This window comes from Dermochelys coriacea, chromosome 16 (assembly GCF_009764565.3).
Source record: "Dermochelys coriacea isolate rDerCor1 chromosome 16, rDerCor1.pri.v4, whole genome shotgun sequence".
Taxonomy (NCBI): domain Eukaryota; kingdom Metazoa; phylum Chordata; order Testudines; family Dermochelyidae; genus Dermochelys; species Dermochelys coriacea.
This window is the reverse complement of record NC_050083.1, coordinates 5,976,328-5,992,271: the sequence shown is the minus strand read 5'-3', so window position 1 is coordinate 5,992,271 and position 15,944 is coordinate 5,976,328. Positions and strand designations below refer to the sequence as shown.

The following is a 15,944-nucleotide window of genomic DNA, read 5'->3' as shown; positions in this document are numbered from 1 at the left end:
GACAGGACAAAAACTCAGGTTTAGGTTTCTTCTCATACAAAGATTCAAACACTGACTCTTGACTTAAAAACCCAGGCCTGGCACATCTCTACCAGGCCCTCTTCCCTAGCCACTGCCTCTCCTGTGGCACCACCCACCTGACAATGTTTGGGTGGGAGAGCTTCTGCAGCAAGCTAATCTCGCGCACTATCACCTCCTGGTCCACGTCGTTCTTGTAGATTTTCACCACCATCACTTTGCAGGTCGCACTCTGAGTCACCTGGAGCAATGTGAAAAACGACACAGTGAGATGCATTTTATCCCAGTAACGTACGCCAGCCCCCACAAGAAAAGGAAATCTTTCCCAAGATCGCACAAGGCCTGGTGCCCTGCTTGCCTTACACTTTGTGCAACATGAGGGTTAAAATGCTACCACACAGATTCATACCCGCTTTGCACAGGTGTATATTACTGCACAAGGTGCAGGGCTGTCAAGTATCTGGCCCAAGCTCCAGAGCACCCAGATCCAGCAGACCCAAACAGGACTACTCCTGCACTTAAAGTTAAGTTTGTGCTCACGAGCTTTGCTTGAACAGGGACTACATCACAATGCACCATTGAGACACTGAATGAACCATGGAATCTGGGCTTCCCTCTCCCCGCCACCCTCCGAGATGCATGTTAGCAGGTGGTTCAAGGCAAGGTTACTCTACCACGCACCTCCTCAGTAAACAGCTAGAGAAACTGGTTTCCAGGGCTTCCCAACAGCTGCCATTTCTCAAATTCAGACACAAAAACAGAACATTAACTTCCCCTTAAAAACGTAACAAATAAAATAAGGCATTTTTAGCAGGGACCTTTATTGCCCCCGGTGGTAGAAACAGGGCTTGCTGTGATGAACACAGTTCATTGAGGCTGCTGGACACTGACAGACCCTGTGGTTCTCTGCAGCTCTGTAGGTCCCAGATTGATAACAGAGACTGTGCTGTCTAGTGTCACTTCAATGGGTCTGCCTAAATCCTGGGGCGGACCCACAAGTCACAGAACGAACTGCTGACTAGAGCTGGTTGGGAATTTTTTGACAAACTGATTTTTTTCAAGAAATGCTGATTTGTCAAAACTGAAACCGTTCATTCAACAAGACAGGTTCCACACATTTACCAACTCAAAAAAATTTGCAGGAAAAAAGTTTCTAAATCATCCAAATGTTTTGTTTTGACATTTTTTAAACCAAGTACCCTGGTTTTCCAGTTCAAAATGAATTTTCATTTCAATATCTAAGCTAATTTTGATCTTTTTAAAGGTTTAAAGAAAGAAAAAAAATGTCAAAATTGAAACAAAACATTTAAAAATTGTTGAAACAAAATGTTCAAGTGAACCAAAACAAAAAAACAAACAAACCAGTGTTTCAGTTTGCAAAACATTTTCAAGCTTGGAACCTTTCATCACAATTCAAGACAAGACAAATTTAGAACTCTCAAAAATATTTGCAGGATGGAAAAACTATTTCTTGTCCAACTCCACCTCTGGCCAACTGTCCCTTTAATGTTTTATTTTTAACCAAGGTAATTGTTAGGTGGAGGAAATCAGCTGGTACAGACTTGATCAGTCTCTTGACACTGCTGCTGGGGCTATCAGGGTGAACCCAGGCACGCAGTTTAATTTTCTGCCCTTTTTGTCATTTGTTCAAAGGACAAAATCGTTTAAACACAGAATGAGCTGGCACCATGACACCATTCAATGCCCCAAAACGTCATGTGTGATACGGCTACCTGCACAAGCTACCTTACAGATAAGGTTACCTTACCACCCCATAGCAGGTGGACTGAACAAAGAGACTACATCAATCCAGTTTGGATTGAGAGAGGAATGCTAATTATAACTAGGGCTGCAAGATAAACAAGTCTTGGGGCAACGTTAACTCTGGTCCTGCTCCCTTCCGAGAATAATGCCATCAAATACCCAATGCCCATGACAGGAATAACCCTGCCTCTGTGTTTAAAAGGATTGCAAAGAAGTTTTGGATCGGGCATTACCCAACCATGGGATTTACTAATCTATAACCAATCTTTACAATGTGCATTATTATTACATGCACCGTCATTACAGTATATGGATAGAGATGCACTGTAAGAACCTAGGACCATGGGGGTTCTGGGCTGCCAACACTTCCACATCACCACTGGAAGCTTAGACTGGGTTTCTGCTAGAGGACCCCGTAAAGCTAGGCACCGCAGGAAGTACCGCACAGCAGGGCCCTCGCAGCCCACTGATTGGCTCCTGCTGGTATATAAGCCAGGAGCCATCTTGGGGAGCTATCTGAGCAATGATACAGACCATCTGCTTGCTTCCGCTCCAGATCATGCTTTGCTGCAGACCCTAAACTCTGGCTCCTGACCCCAGCTTGACCCCGACTCTGCTACTTGTCTATAACCTTAGCTGGTACCTGACCCTCTGGTATCTTAACCCGGCTCAACCCCGACCCCGCTACTCATCTCCTTACTGCACTTGGTAACTGACCAATGCACACACACCGCCCTGACATACACAGAGTGAATGACATTTTACTCTATAGAGGCTGTGGGTTTCCTGAAATCTGTGGCTGTGCAAAAGGCATTGAGAGCATTTAAGAGGTCCAAAGCTGCGTGACACCTTCTCTGGGCACCCAGGATTGTGGTGACCTTGTTTACGCCCCTGCCACCCGAGTGAGAGAGTTTACCTTGGGGTAGCTGGGCGTTGGCTCCTGGACAACACCCACCTTTCAGGATTCTCACCCTCTTCTCAGGACTCTGCCAGCCCTACTCTACTTCGCAGGTTAACATTAGGTGCACCCCAGTAACTGAATGCTCCAGAAACATCCCCCTGCAGTGTCCAGCCCGTCACTGGGAACCCCACAGTAATCACCAGATAAGCTGTCCCCAAAGAGACAGTGTACAACAGCTGGAAGGCTGCAAGTCAGGATCAGGTCCTTTTAACAACACAGGGCTGTAAACTATTTACAATGAAAACAAATATAAGTTTGCTAACAAAAAACAGAGATCCACTGATTCCAGTGTGTGTGGAATAAGAATAACGGAAAAGGCAAGGGTTACAAATAAAACACAAAGATAACCCGCTTCCCCAAGCCTAGAACTTCACTCTAGCGAGCTAGTCTTATCTAAAACAATTTCTCACCTAAAACCTTTTCTGCGGAGTTTGCAGGTTTACAGATCTAGATTTTCCATGAGTCCCCTACAGCCTTCAAGGGGTTTCGTCGGTAAATCGATATCAAGGGGGTTCTTTTTTCTTCTTCTTATAGTCCAGTAACCTTTGAAATATATCCTTTTGAAATGCACCCCGAGGCAGAACTCTTCTCTCCTGTTGTTGGCTCTCTGGTGTGCTGGCACCAGGCTGCCTTCACATCACCATGTTAGTTTGTTTTTCCCGTTTTGCTTCCAAATGTAACTCCCATTGTATTTAGTTCACAATGCTTCGTTTACATGGAGACGGATATAGTCGCACAGACATACTTCTGTCTGGCAGAAGACCTGTTTGTCCACTCTGCCTTGTTGACTTAAAAGCATAATATCAGTAGGTATAGATAATTCCTCATATAGGGTTAATACATGTATTTTATGATGATATTAATGACCAGAGTGTTACTGGCTTTCACTTAATATCTCACAAGACATTTTCTGGATAAACACTATGAAAACAGAGAGCGTTGGGTGTAATGAGATTGTCAGGCCTGACATTACAGCAAACCCTTTGCCAGCTGGCACTGAGGGGTTCTTAGATTCACAAGCTGCAAGTTCTAAGAAGCTTTAAGAAGAGCTACCATATAGTTCTGGGGAGGGTTATTAGCTCATTAGAGTGCTGAGAAATGGCAGCTGAACAAAAACGTGTGGACCCATTATGCAAATTCCACCCTTATTTTCTGTGCAAAACTGACAATGGTGCCAATTATCTTCCATGCCTGTGCAGCACTTCTGGAGACATGCCACAGCACACTCACCCAGGCTTCTGAGCAGCCCCATCCTCCTCCCGACCCTCCTCTGTCCTAAACAGATGCATTGTGGTGACCAAGCTATTGAAGTCCTCTAGACACACATTACACCACTTCAATCCGATGCAGAATTGCAGAGCGGGCTTTCAAACCTGCTGGCACGGGGTGAGTCATCAGGGAGTGGGTTTCTCACTGTCATAAATATAAAGGGAAGGGTAAACACCTTTAAAATCCCTCCTGGCCAGAGGAAAAACCCTTTCACCTGTAAAGGGTTAAGAAGTTAGGATAACCTCACTCGTACCTGACCAAAATGACCAATGAGGAGACAAGATACTTTCAAAGCTGGAGGGGGGAGAAACAAAGGTTCTCTCTGTCTGTGTGAGGCTTTTGCCAGGAACAGAAAAGGACTGGAGTCTTAGAACTTAGTAAGTAATCTAGCTAGATATGCGTTAGATCCTGTTTTGTTTAAATGGCTGATAAAATAAGCTGTGCTGAATGGAATGTAGATTCCTGTTTTTGTATCTTTTTGTAACTTAAGGTTTTGCCTAGAGGGATTCCCTATGTTTTGAATCTGATTACCCTGTAAGGTATTTACCATCCTGATTTTACAGATGTGATTCTTTTACTTTTTCTTCAATTAAAATTCTTATTTTAAGAACCTAATTGTTTTTTCATTGTTCTTAAGATCCAAGGGTTTGGGTCTGTGTTCACCTATGCAAATTGGTGAAGATTTTTATCAAGCCTTCCCCAGGAAAGGGGGTGTAGGGTTTGGGAGGATTTTGGGGGGAAAGACGTTTCCAAGCGGGCTCTTTCCCTGTTATATATTTGTTAGACGCTTGGTGGTGGCAGCAATAAAGTCCAAGGGCAAAAGGTAAAATAGTTTGTACCTTGGGGAAGTTTTAACCTAAGCTGGTAAAAATAAGCTTAGGGGGTTTTCATGCAGGTCCCCACATCTGTACCCTAGAGTTCAGAGTGGGGAAGGAACCTTGACACTCGCTAACGTCCTTTATTACATAGAAAGGTTTTGCTGTTAGGGATGCAACTTAGTGCTTAATAAGCTGGTACCATTTCCACTGTCATTCATTTTTAATTCCTTTGCTCCTCCCCCTCTCTCCTTCTCAAAAGCTGAGTCGGTGCTGGCACCATAAGGAAGGTAAAGGAGAGCTTGGCACTGCCCACCTCACTTCGGTCACACCTGGCTCTTTCCCAGTTGCTTTACTGCTCAATAACATGACTCCTCTTCCCCTTTCCTTCTGTCTGCTTCTCCTGTTACACACGTTATTAGTTTATGCTGAAGCGTAGGAGCTATTGAGGTGGAAATGCAGGAGACAACGACTAGCATGAGACCACCAGACCTGCTTTAGATGTAGACCTAGCCCTGAATCTGAACCCAGGTCCCCGAGATTCAGAAGACTGGGACATCAATAATCCTTTGCCTTTCTATGGGCCCAATCCCAAAGCACATGGGGAGTTGCCCTAACCAGCTTTTAGGGATTCCCTCGACATAAGAGGAATCCCCAGGTGGTATACAGTCAGCATAGGCAGATCTGTGCCATCTGCTCTCCACCCCCTGACAGAGGGGACATTCCCAGGTGGATTGAGGGCGTGGCTGGAGCACACAGTGTTCCCCAATCCCCTGCCAGCAGAGCAGTCCCTACCATATCTTAGAGCAGCCCTTTGGCTGCTAATTTATGCTGGGGTCTAGTTCTGCCCTGGGTCAGCCTGAGGATCAGAGGGATGGAAAGGTATCTCCAGGGCTTTCCCGCCACTGAACATGAGCTGAAAAGTGATAAAGGGGCTTGTGCTGGGCCTAAGTCAGGGGACAGAGAGTTGAAGTTTAAACTCTGCTCATCAAAAATCAGGAGCATGACAGGGAGTTGTGAGGCTTACTTAATTTAAGGTCCGTCAACAAAAGGAGCTGTAGAAGTTCAAAATCTTATCTCCAATTGTATCTAAAAACCGGACCAGTAAAAATCCATCCATGGTTTTGCCTTTAACTAGCGTCATCATCATGGAATTTTAAAGTACTCGATAACTATTCATGAATCAAGGCTCAAGCACACCCTGAGCCTGAATACCATGTCACAAATGGTGAAACTGAGGCACTCAGAGGGAAAGGGACCTATTCCAAGGTCACAAAGCGAGTCAAGGGCAGAGCTGGGAACTGAACCAAGATCTCTCGAGTCTGTCTCGTGCTGAAATCCAAGTCGAGCCTTTCTCTTTAGCCACCTTGCTTACACAGTTACCTGCTTGTGCGCACAGGTGAGAGATAAATGACAGCAGTACAGATGCTACAGGCAACATTTCAGTGTCCACATCAGAAATGTGGGGGTTTTTTTGTTATGAGGTTGCATTCATGTGCGTAAAGTTCTTCGGAGGAGAACAACTACCAGTAAAGAACTTCAAAGTGTCATCTTCAAGGGTACTTAAAACCAGGAGCAGCAAACATGCCACAGTTACAGAATACAAGGTCCAGAGGAGACTACTAGACCTACAAGGAAGACAGGGAATTGGGAATGCAAATAATCCACATGCTTAGTAACCGTAACACTCGAGTCTCCAATCAAATGTCAAATCCCACTGTAGGACAATAGGCGAGCCCATCCTTCTCTGCATTCCGAGTCTCTGAACCAAACATCTCTTTCAACCTTTATTTTTTTATATTTTTGCTTAACAAAAGTTGTTTTATCTTCATTCAAGCTGTGTGTTCCAACCTGCCTACTGCTGGAATCCCATTCAGCAGCAGGACAGACTGGAAATGTCACGCACAATAGAAACAGCAACTGTTACTAAGGCAATTTGCTAAAGAAAGGCAGGAGAGAGAGAGAAGAGGCAGTAGGCACTCAGTGGAGGTGGGGATGAGTGATTACTCAACCAAGGCTCTTGTGGGAAGTGGGGAGGGGCATTGCATAGGCTTGAAAAGAGCTACTATACCATTTGGGCTGGAGATACCCTTTAAAACAAGTCTCAATCTGTCCTCCCTCCCTCTCTCTTTCAACCAGAAATCCACCAAAACTTTATACAGACACTGTGCCCAGATACCACAGTGATGGATGCAAGATAAGTTAGCACCTTGAAAAGTCAACACGCAGTTATACTTCCAATTAACTGCTACATTTTCTACACTTTGAGGGGCAGATCCTCCGCTGGTGTAGACCAGCATGCCACCATTATCTTCAACAAAGCAACATTGAGGTACACCAGCTGAGGATCTGGCCAAAAGTGTCTATATAGGTCAACCCATTGATCTGGTGGTAGCATCTTGCGCTTGCATGGAGAAGACCAGAGGTTACTGTCTTGTTCCAAGGACTAGCTATTCTATAGACTCCCAAGGAAAAGAGTCACACCAGAAGGACTCTGACCAAACTGTGGGACCCATTGGCGATTTGTTTCCATCCAATGTAGGTGTCACGTCCCCATTCACAGAACTACTGTGAGCTGCAGCATGCTGGAAGGCTACTGTAAAACAAAGTAGTAGAGAAGCAAATTTGGCTGGAAGGTGGCACTCCAAAAGAAGCAGAGGAAAGGAAACGGCAGCCTCTCCTGGAGTTGAAGGTCTGAGCCCCATTCCCCTAAAGAAACTACACCCCTGCCCTCCCCTGGGGCTGTTCGCAAGGGTGCCACAAGGCAGTGGATATGGAGGCTAACTAGGCAAAGGGGGGGGATCTTCCACCCCCAAACTAAGCATTATTTACACATGATCCACTGTCATGTGCATGCCACACCCCGTGCATGAGACGCTCCAAGCACTTTGCCATGGGAGAAGGTGGACAGGTGATATATGGAATGCAGCACCCAGGAATTTGCACAGAGAGGGGTTTCAACAGCCTTCCACTTCAACTGTGCCTGATTCAGCAAGTGAATTAGAAGCTCCTACATTCAGAACACAGCAGTAACCCGCTGGTACGATGCTGCGCGTCATCCGGAGGTACGTCACTAGGTGTCACCCGCTGGTACCTCACGAGGCATCAAAGACCAGCCTGTAGTGATCTATGGGATTCCTGCCCTGAGGCTGGGCGAGGGAAATAACCTATCCCAATCTGACTGCTCTGTATGACCCATCGGCCCATAACACCACGCCAGCTAGTCTAACGCACTGTGACGATGCATCAAGAGACAAGCGCAAGGCTGGAGCTTCCAAAGGGTGTGGGAGGCTGCTACTTTGGGAAGTGTGTGGGATTTAATATTAGATTCTTTTTCACTGTGCACTTCGGTTTTGTCTGAATCTGCGAACAGTGTAACTATCTTCCAGCCTTGTACAGGCCAGGACACAGTCACAACCTTATCTCCTCTATGGCTCCCCTTTTATCTGAGGATCTCAGAGCACCTGGCAACAACTGACAAACTAGTCTCCTCCAGGGGGAATCTGAGAAAGAGAGGCAGCGACTCACCCAGGGTCACTCAGTGGCATGACTCCGTGGGTGCTCTGGGGCTGGAACACCCATGGGGAAAAAACAAGTGGGTGCTCAGCAGCCACTGCTGATCAGCTGTTTGGGGGAGGGTGGAGAGCAGCAGGCGGGGCCTCGTGGAAGGGGTTCAAGCAGACTGGGAAGACGTGGGGCAAGGCCTCGGGGAGGGGCAAAGTGGGGGCAGGGCAAGGGAGGGGGTGGAGCACTCCTGGGGAAAAAGAAAACTCAGGGCCTATGCCCAGTGAGTCTGTGGCACAGTCAGGGACAGAACTCCTGGCTTCCAGTTCCATGCTTCAGGCACAAGACTGTCTTCCCCCTCATTGTAAACCACAGCGACCCCTCAGAGCTTCTATGAAGGGGAAAAATAGGGTCAATGTGGGGGGAGGTTCCTCTCCTCCACAACTTCAAGCAGTTTCACAGGATGAGGTTGGAGGGAGAAAGTCTGGCAAGTAAGACAGCAGAGCAGAGTCCTGCCAAGAAAGACGTTAGGAGGAGGAGTTCTCCGCATGGACACATTTATCCCACACCTGCATGCTGATAGCTGCTCCACGTCCCAGGGCAGCTCCTCTCATGTTATGTCAGGTCACCCATTGCTTTACCTTGTAAACCTTGGAGAAGAAGCCGCTGCCTATCAGCTCAGCATTGAAGTTTTCCCAGAACTCCAGCTTCCTGACGGCCGTCCGGAGTTTCTGCCAGCGATCAACATGGTAGTAGGTGTCGGAGGACTCTCCGTAGTACTGCATCGGGCTGGAGGGCTCCGGGGAGATTAGTCCCGTCTCGCACATCATGGGGACGGCTGCTAAAACAAATCACATTGCACTATGGAAGTTGAAGCGAGACAAATTCAGATGGCAAACAAAGCGTAATTTTCTAACAGTGAGAGTAATGAACCACCGGAACAATTTACCAAGGGGCCTGGTGGATTCTTTAATCACTGACAATTTTTAAATCAAGATTGGATGGTTTTTTAAAAGATCTGCCCTTGGCATGATTTTAGGGATGTTCTGTGGCCTGTGTTATGCAGGTGGCCAGACTAAGATGATCACAATGGTCCCTTCTGGCCTTGAGCTGGGGGACTACAGCTGTGGCTAGTACAGGTAAAACAAGAAGCTGCAATGGATTCAAGCATCACATCCTTTTAGGCTTTCTCCTGAAATGGCTTTTCTCCTCCCAAGTCTTTGCACTTGAGGTGGGAGTGTGGGGAGGAGACTTCCTGTTGTTGTTATTAAAGCCTCATCAATTCCTGGCGCTGGCTTTTCCTGGAGGAAAACTAATTGCTCTGGCCCAGCACTTGGATGGCAGGTTGCAGGAAGATTGCCGCTGGGAGCAGCCTGGGGAGAGCTGAGCAAGTAGGCATCATGCCAACACACGAAGTGCAAAACCTGAAGTCTCCCCACACTGGGATTCCACTCCCCACCCAGCCTGGGAAATTACAAGGCTCTTCCTTCTCCTGCAATATACAGATCCAAACAGCAGGCAGGCAGAGAGCTGGCTCAGGTGAGGGGGAAGGGACACAGTCTGCCTGATGGAATAGTAACCATCTGCTCTACTAAAAAAGAAAAGGAGTACTTGTGGCACCTTAGAGACTAACAAATTTATTTGAGCATAAGTAAATAAATTTGTTAGTCTCTAAGGTGCCACAAGTACTCCTTTTCTTTTTGTGAATACAGACTAACACGGCTGCTACTCTCAAACCTGTCATCTGCTCTACTGTAGCACCTTCGAGCTGGGAATCTCCAAGCACTTTCCAAAACGGGACTAGTGCCTGGGTGCGGGGAGTGCCCTGGATAGAAGGGTCTATACAACCAAAACCTCCAGGCGATAAAGGACGGGTAAGCCCAGTGGACTGACAGTGGATCAGGCTCATGTGTCCTGCCCTGCATGAACCACAGTCTACAGGACTGTCCAGCTCTGTGCAAAGCATGTCAGCCTTATTACCTCTATTATGCACATGGGGAAACAGCCCCAAAGCCATGAACTGACTTTACCACTGACTTTCTGTGTGATTCTGGGTGAGCTGGGTACGTAACCCAGGAATTCTGACTCCCAAACTGCTGCTCTAGCCAATCGGCCACACAAAAACCCTCGCATCCAGTGGGGTTTCAGTGCCTTCTTGGTGCTACTACTGTGACCTTTGGGGTCATGTGTTGCTATGCAAGTAACACAGCAGAGGATTCCCCTTTTCCTCTCCCAGCCTAGTCAGACTTTGTCCCGTTCTTTGGGTGCACCAGGCACAATAGTTTAAGGGACAACTGACCTCCCAGGAGGTGGCTCTTTTACGGGAAAAGGGCTTCCCTTTCAGAGCCTCTCCGCTCAGCTTTTTCCCACGTACCATCTCTTCCCGGGCTGACTTAGTTCATCAATCACCTCTTTGTATGCAGGAGGATTCCAGCAGCATCCTCAGGGGGCTGGAAAGGGCCCCCTGCATTATTCTGCAGACTGGGGCGGATTTTTTTCCTTTTTATATAAATGGGGCCGTTTGTCCTCGGATTACTGCCGACATGTAGGGTAGAGAGAAATGGCCTTTTAAAATGCCAAGATTTATTTGAAGGCCTCCTAGGAACCTGGGAGTGCTTGGAGCAGTGTCTGTAGGAAGATTGGGCGATGGAGCAGCCCCCAAAGCTGTGGGGGGGGGAGGGGGACACATCATTGCATCCCAATGAAAGTTTGTAGTATACATAGTTGTGCTGTTGTGTGAGTAGATTAAAGGGCTCTGCGCCTTCCCCTGTACCCTTGATGCTCCCAGAACATACAATTCATTCCATCCAGAATTCATTTCTGTACCAGGAGCAACAGGGCCAGACACATGATCGGGAAAACAAGTTGATTTGGGGCCAGATTCTCAGTGGGCATAATTCACCATCATGCCATCGACCTCCAGGGAGCCATGCTGATTTATACCAGCTGAGGATCTCGCCCCCTTTAGGAACTTAAAATAATTATTTAGAAGACATCATCATCGTGTCACACTTGTTCCACCAGTTCGGTCCCTTCTGACCTTGACACCATCACTGGCAATTGGAGCTCAGCTGAGCATGACAGAGGCATGAGAAAAAATGAACGGGACAGACACAGTAGATGGCCACTCCTCTTTACTCTCTCATACTACAAGAACAAGGTGACATTCAGGGAAACAGAAAGGCAGAGCATTTAAAGCTGATAGAAGGAAATTCTGTTTTTAACACAATGCATTATTCACACATGGAATTCATTTATCACTGGAGCCAAGACCTTAGCAGGATTACAAAATGGATAAGAAATGTATACAGATAACAGGGACATCCACAGTTACATTAGTTGGGTCACATCGTTATTTTTTTTAAAGAAGGGCTACATAAACACTCATGCTTCAGGGCATAAAGCAGCCACTAAGTGATAAAGGTTAGGAAGCAACTTCCCAGGGAAATGCCACATTTGTCCACCACATGAACCCTTCTCATCCAGGACCATGCAAAGCATTTTTAAAAATGGTGGACCTACCTTGCCATTTGCTGACCCTCACTCTGCTTGTCTATTCTATCCCTATTCCCTCCCCTTTCCATGACCTGTCTACTGAGATTGTAAATGCTTCATCTCTCATTATGTGTCAGTGCATCATGCAGCACAATGGGTTCTTGATCATGGGTCTACCATCATGTAGGCACTACCACAACACAAACAACCATACGTTAGACCAGCGACTGGTATTCAATCTCCTTCTTCCCCATATTCTTCCTGAACATCCATGACACGGTTAGCCCTCTCTGACATCATGATGCATTCTCAACCATAATAAGCAGAATGTTCCTAATCCAAGACACTTGATTGAAAGGCTTTTCATGTAATGGGCCAGCTTCTGAAACAGGGGCCTGGAACTTCATCTGCTCCTGGGGTGGGGCTCAGATGAACAATACCCTTTGCTCTGAACATTCAACTTGTGTTTTAAAGCAGCAATTCATGTAATATGTAAATGTCTGAGATGCTCAGAGATCACCGCAAATGTCTTCTCAGGAAGTTCCCAGGCCTGTCAGGCACTCAAACTTTCCACAGAAAACCTCTTGCTACCCAAACAGGGGTCACGTATATTCCTCTCGCACCCAAATGCATATGGCACAATAATCCACAGCAATTATCTTGTCAAGCATTGTGAGTGACTTGACTTAAAATGAGACCTACGTTGGCAGAACCCTCCTTGCCCCAGTCACCCAGAGAACAGTAGCCTTGTCTGCAAAGCTGGATATTTTGTATTTGTTACAGCATGTTAAAATATGTTCCTCCCCCCTACATTTCTCAGCATCCCCCCTCACAGCCAAGCACTACCCCCTCCTCCCCCAGACATATCCTAGAATGCAATATTCAGACCCCTCCCTCCTATTTCCAAATGGTTCCAGTTTTCAGCGTTCACTCTCTGTGGGCTTGTCTACATGGGGAGGCTACTGAAAAACAGGCAAGGGTGTGAATTTAAAGCGCAATAACTATTGCACACTAATTCCCCATGTGGACGCTCTTATTCTGCACTAGAGAATGCCTTTGGGTGGTTTCGCTTAATCTACTTCCCACAGGAAGGTAGCAATCGAGATAGCGATTCCTGGCTACTTCCCCATGTAGACAAGCCCTACAACTCTGGAGTTTCTAACAGCTTCTAACAGCTCCTATGGGGAACTTTCCTGAGGAAGTACAAGCTCTGTGGCAGCCCAGCCAAGAGCCAGGCCTGGCCAGCAGCTCCCACACAGTCTTGTGAAAGAAAGAACTGCTAACAAACATGACAGATTTCAGAGTAGCAGCCGTGTTAGTCTGTATTCGCAAAAAGAAAAGGAGTACTTGTGGCACCTTAGAGACGAACAAATTTATTAGAGCATAAGCTTTCGTGAGCTACAGCTCACTTCATCGGATGCATTTGGTGGAAAAAACAGAGGAGAGATTTATATACACACACACAGAGAACATGAAACAATGGGTTTATCATACACACTGTAAGGAGAGTGATCACTTAAGATAAGCCATCACCAGCAGCAGGGGGGGAAAGGAGGAAAACCTTTCATGGTGACAAGCAAGGTAGGTTTCAGAGTAGCAGCCGTGTTAGTCTGTATTCGCAAAAAGAAAAGGAGTACTTGTGGCACCTTAGAGACTAACAAATTTATTAGAGCATAAGCTTTCGTGAGCTACAGCTCACTTCATCGGATGCATTTGGTGGAAAAAACAGAGGAGAGATTTATACACACACACACAGAGAATTCCAGCAGTTAACAAGAATATCAGAGGAACAGTGGGGGGTGGGGTGGGAGGGAGAAATACCATGGGGAAATAGTTTTACTTTGTGTAATGACTCATCCATTCCCGGTCTCTATTCAAGCCTAAGTTAATAGTATCCAGTTTGCAAATTAATTCCAATTCAGCAGTCTCTCGTTGGAGTCTGTTTTTGAAGCTTTTTTGTTGAAGTATAGCCACTCTTAGGTCTGTGATCGAGTGACCAGAGAGATTGAAGTGTTCTCCGACTGGTTTTTGAATGTTATAATTCTTGACGTCTGATTTGTGTCCATTCATTCTTTTACGTAGAGACTGTCCAGTTTGGCCAATGTACATGGCAGAGGGGCATTGCTGGCACATGATGGCATATATCACATTGGTAGATGCGCAGGTGAACGAGCCTCTGATAGTGTGGCTGATGTGATTAGGCCCTATGATGGTATCCCCTGAATAGATATGTGGACAGAGTTGGCAACGAGCTTTGTTGCAAGGATAGGTTCCTGGGTTAGTGGTTCTGTTGTGTGGTGTGTGGTTGCTGGTGAGTATTTGCTTCAGATTGGGGGGCTGTCTGTAAGCAAGGACTGGTCTGTCTCCCAAGATCTGTGAGAGTGATGGGTCGTCCTTCAGGATAGGTTGTAGATCCTTGATGATGCGTTGGAGAGGTTTTAGTTGGGGGCTGAAGGTGATGGCTAATGGCGTTCTGTTGTTTTCTTTGTTGGGCCTGTCCTGTAGTAGGTGACTTCTGGGTACTCTTCTGGCTCTGTCAATCTGTTTCTTCACTTCAGCAGGTGGGTATTGTAGTTGTAGGAATGCATGATAGAGATCTTGTAGGTGTTTGTCTCTGTCTGAGGGGTTGGAGCAAATGCGGTTATATCGTAGCGCTTGGCTGTAGACAATGGATCGAGTGGTATGATCTGGATGAAAGCTAGAGGCATGTAGGTAGGAATAGCGGTCAGTAGGTTTCCGATATAGGGTGGTGTTTATGTGACCATCGCTTATTAGCACCGTAGTGTCCAGGAAGTGGATCTCTTGTGTGGACTGATCCAGGCTGAGGTTGATGGTGGGATGGAAATTGTTGAAATCATGGTGGAATTCCTCAAGAGCTTCTTTTCCACGGGTCCAGATGATGAAGATGTCATCAATGTAGCGCAAGTAGAGTAGGGGCATTAGGGGACGAGAGCTGATGCATTAGTGTCCAGGTCTCTGTGGGTTAATATGTTGGTCAGAGGTGTGTTGGAAATATTCCTTGAGTCTGAGACGTCGAAAATAGGATTCTAGGTCACCACAGAACTCTATCATGTTCGTGGGGGTGGAGGGGCAAAAGGAGTTGTTAACTGCTGGAATTAGCCTACCTTGCTTGTCACCATGAAAGGTTTTCCTCCTTTCCCCCCCTGCTGCTGGTGATGGCTTATCTTAAGTGATCACTCTCCTTACAGTGTGTATGATAAACCCATTGTTTCATGTTCTCTGTGTGTGTGTATATAAATCTCTCCTCTGTTTTTTCCACCAAATGCATCCGATGAAGTGAGCGGTAGCTCACGAAAGCTTATGCTCTAATAAATTTGTTAGTCTCTAAGGTGCCACAAGTACTCCTTTTCTTTTTGCAAACATGACTGAGTCTGACAGGAAATCTTACCACCAAAGGCATCAGTACAGAAAGGGAAGGAGGGTAGTAAACCAGAGGGGAAAGATCACCCCAGGACCCATGTCAAGGGAGAGAGACTCCAAATGCCTTTCCACATAGCTAAAGCTCTCAGAGAAGGCTGAGAGAAGACTTGCGGAGGCAGTTTCCTTGTCAAAAGAAAAGGAGTACTTGTGGCACCTTAGAGACTAACAAATTTTATTGAGAGCTCATTCTTAATCTTTCCCTGTTTGCTGTAGAGGATCTTCATCAGGTGGTTCCTCAGTTTCTTTGAGAGTGTGTGACTACACATTCTCAAAGAAACTGAGGAACCATCTGACCAAGATCCTCTACAGCAAACAGGGAAAGATTAAGAATGACTTGTCAAAAGAGAGAGACGACAGGAATGGGGAGCTCAGCTCTGGAGTGAGAGCGGGGGTGTTTGGGAAGCCCCTTTGTGTAATACTTACACGTGCAGCCATCACCCACCCAGCTCCTGAAACAGCCACACTCCAAAGGCACCCATCAGCTCTGGGAATCAAAACCAGGCCTGACAAGACCTTTGAGTGATACAAAACACGAGAAGGATATGACAAGCCGAATCTTGCTGCCCGCCTTTTGCTCTCTCTGTTATTGCCACTTATTCAATTACTTCCATTTCCCGACAGGCACCAGCTGTGGTTTATTCCCTAAACGTAGTAACCAGGTTTTCACATCTCCAGAG

General features: G+C 46.5%; 1 protein-coding gene across 5 annotated transcripts in view; it reads right to left on the bottom strand.

Moving 5' to 3' along the window:
* The window catches only part of LOC119844393 (dual specificity testis-specific protein kinase 1-like), a 69,883-nt gene that overhangs the window by 19,725 nt on the left and 34,214 nt on the right, over positions 1-15,944 (bottom strand). For 3 of the 5 annotated variants that reach the window (XM_038375147.2, XM_038375148.2, XM_043498766.1), the window contains exons 2-3: positions 8,973-9,172; positions 138-259 (exon numbers count right to left, since the gene is read on the bottom strand). In XM_038375147.2, coding sequence (XP_038231075.1) covers positions 138-259; positions 8,973-9,161 — 311 coding nt within the window. In that variant the 5' untranslated portion in view covers positions 9,162-9,172. The remainder of the gene's footprint in view (positions 1-137; positions 260-8,972; positions 9,173-15,944) is intronic. The other 2 variants (XM_038375141.2, XM_038375142.2) reach the window with 1 other exon arrangement.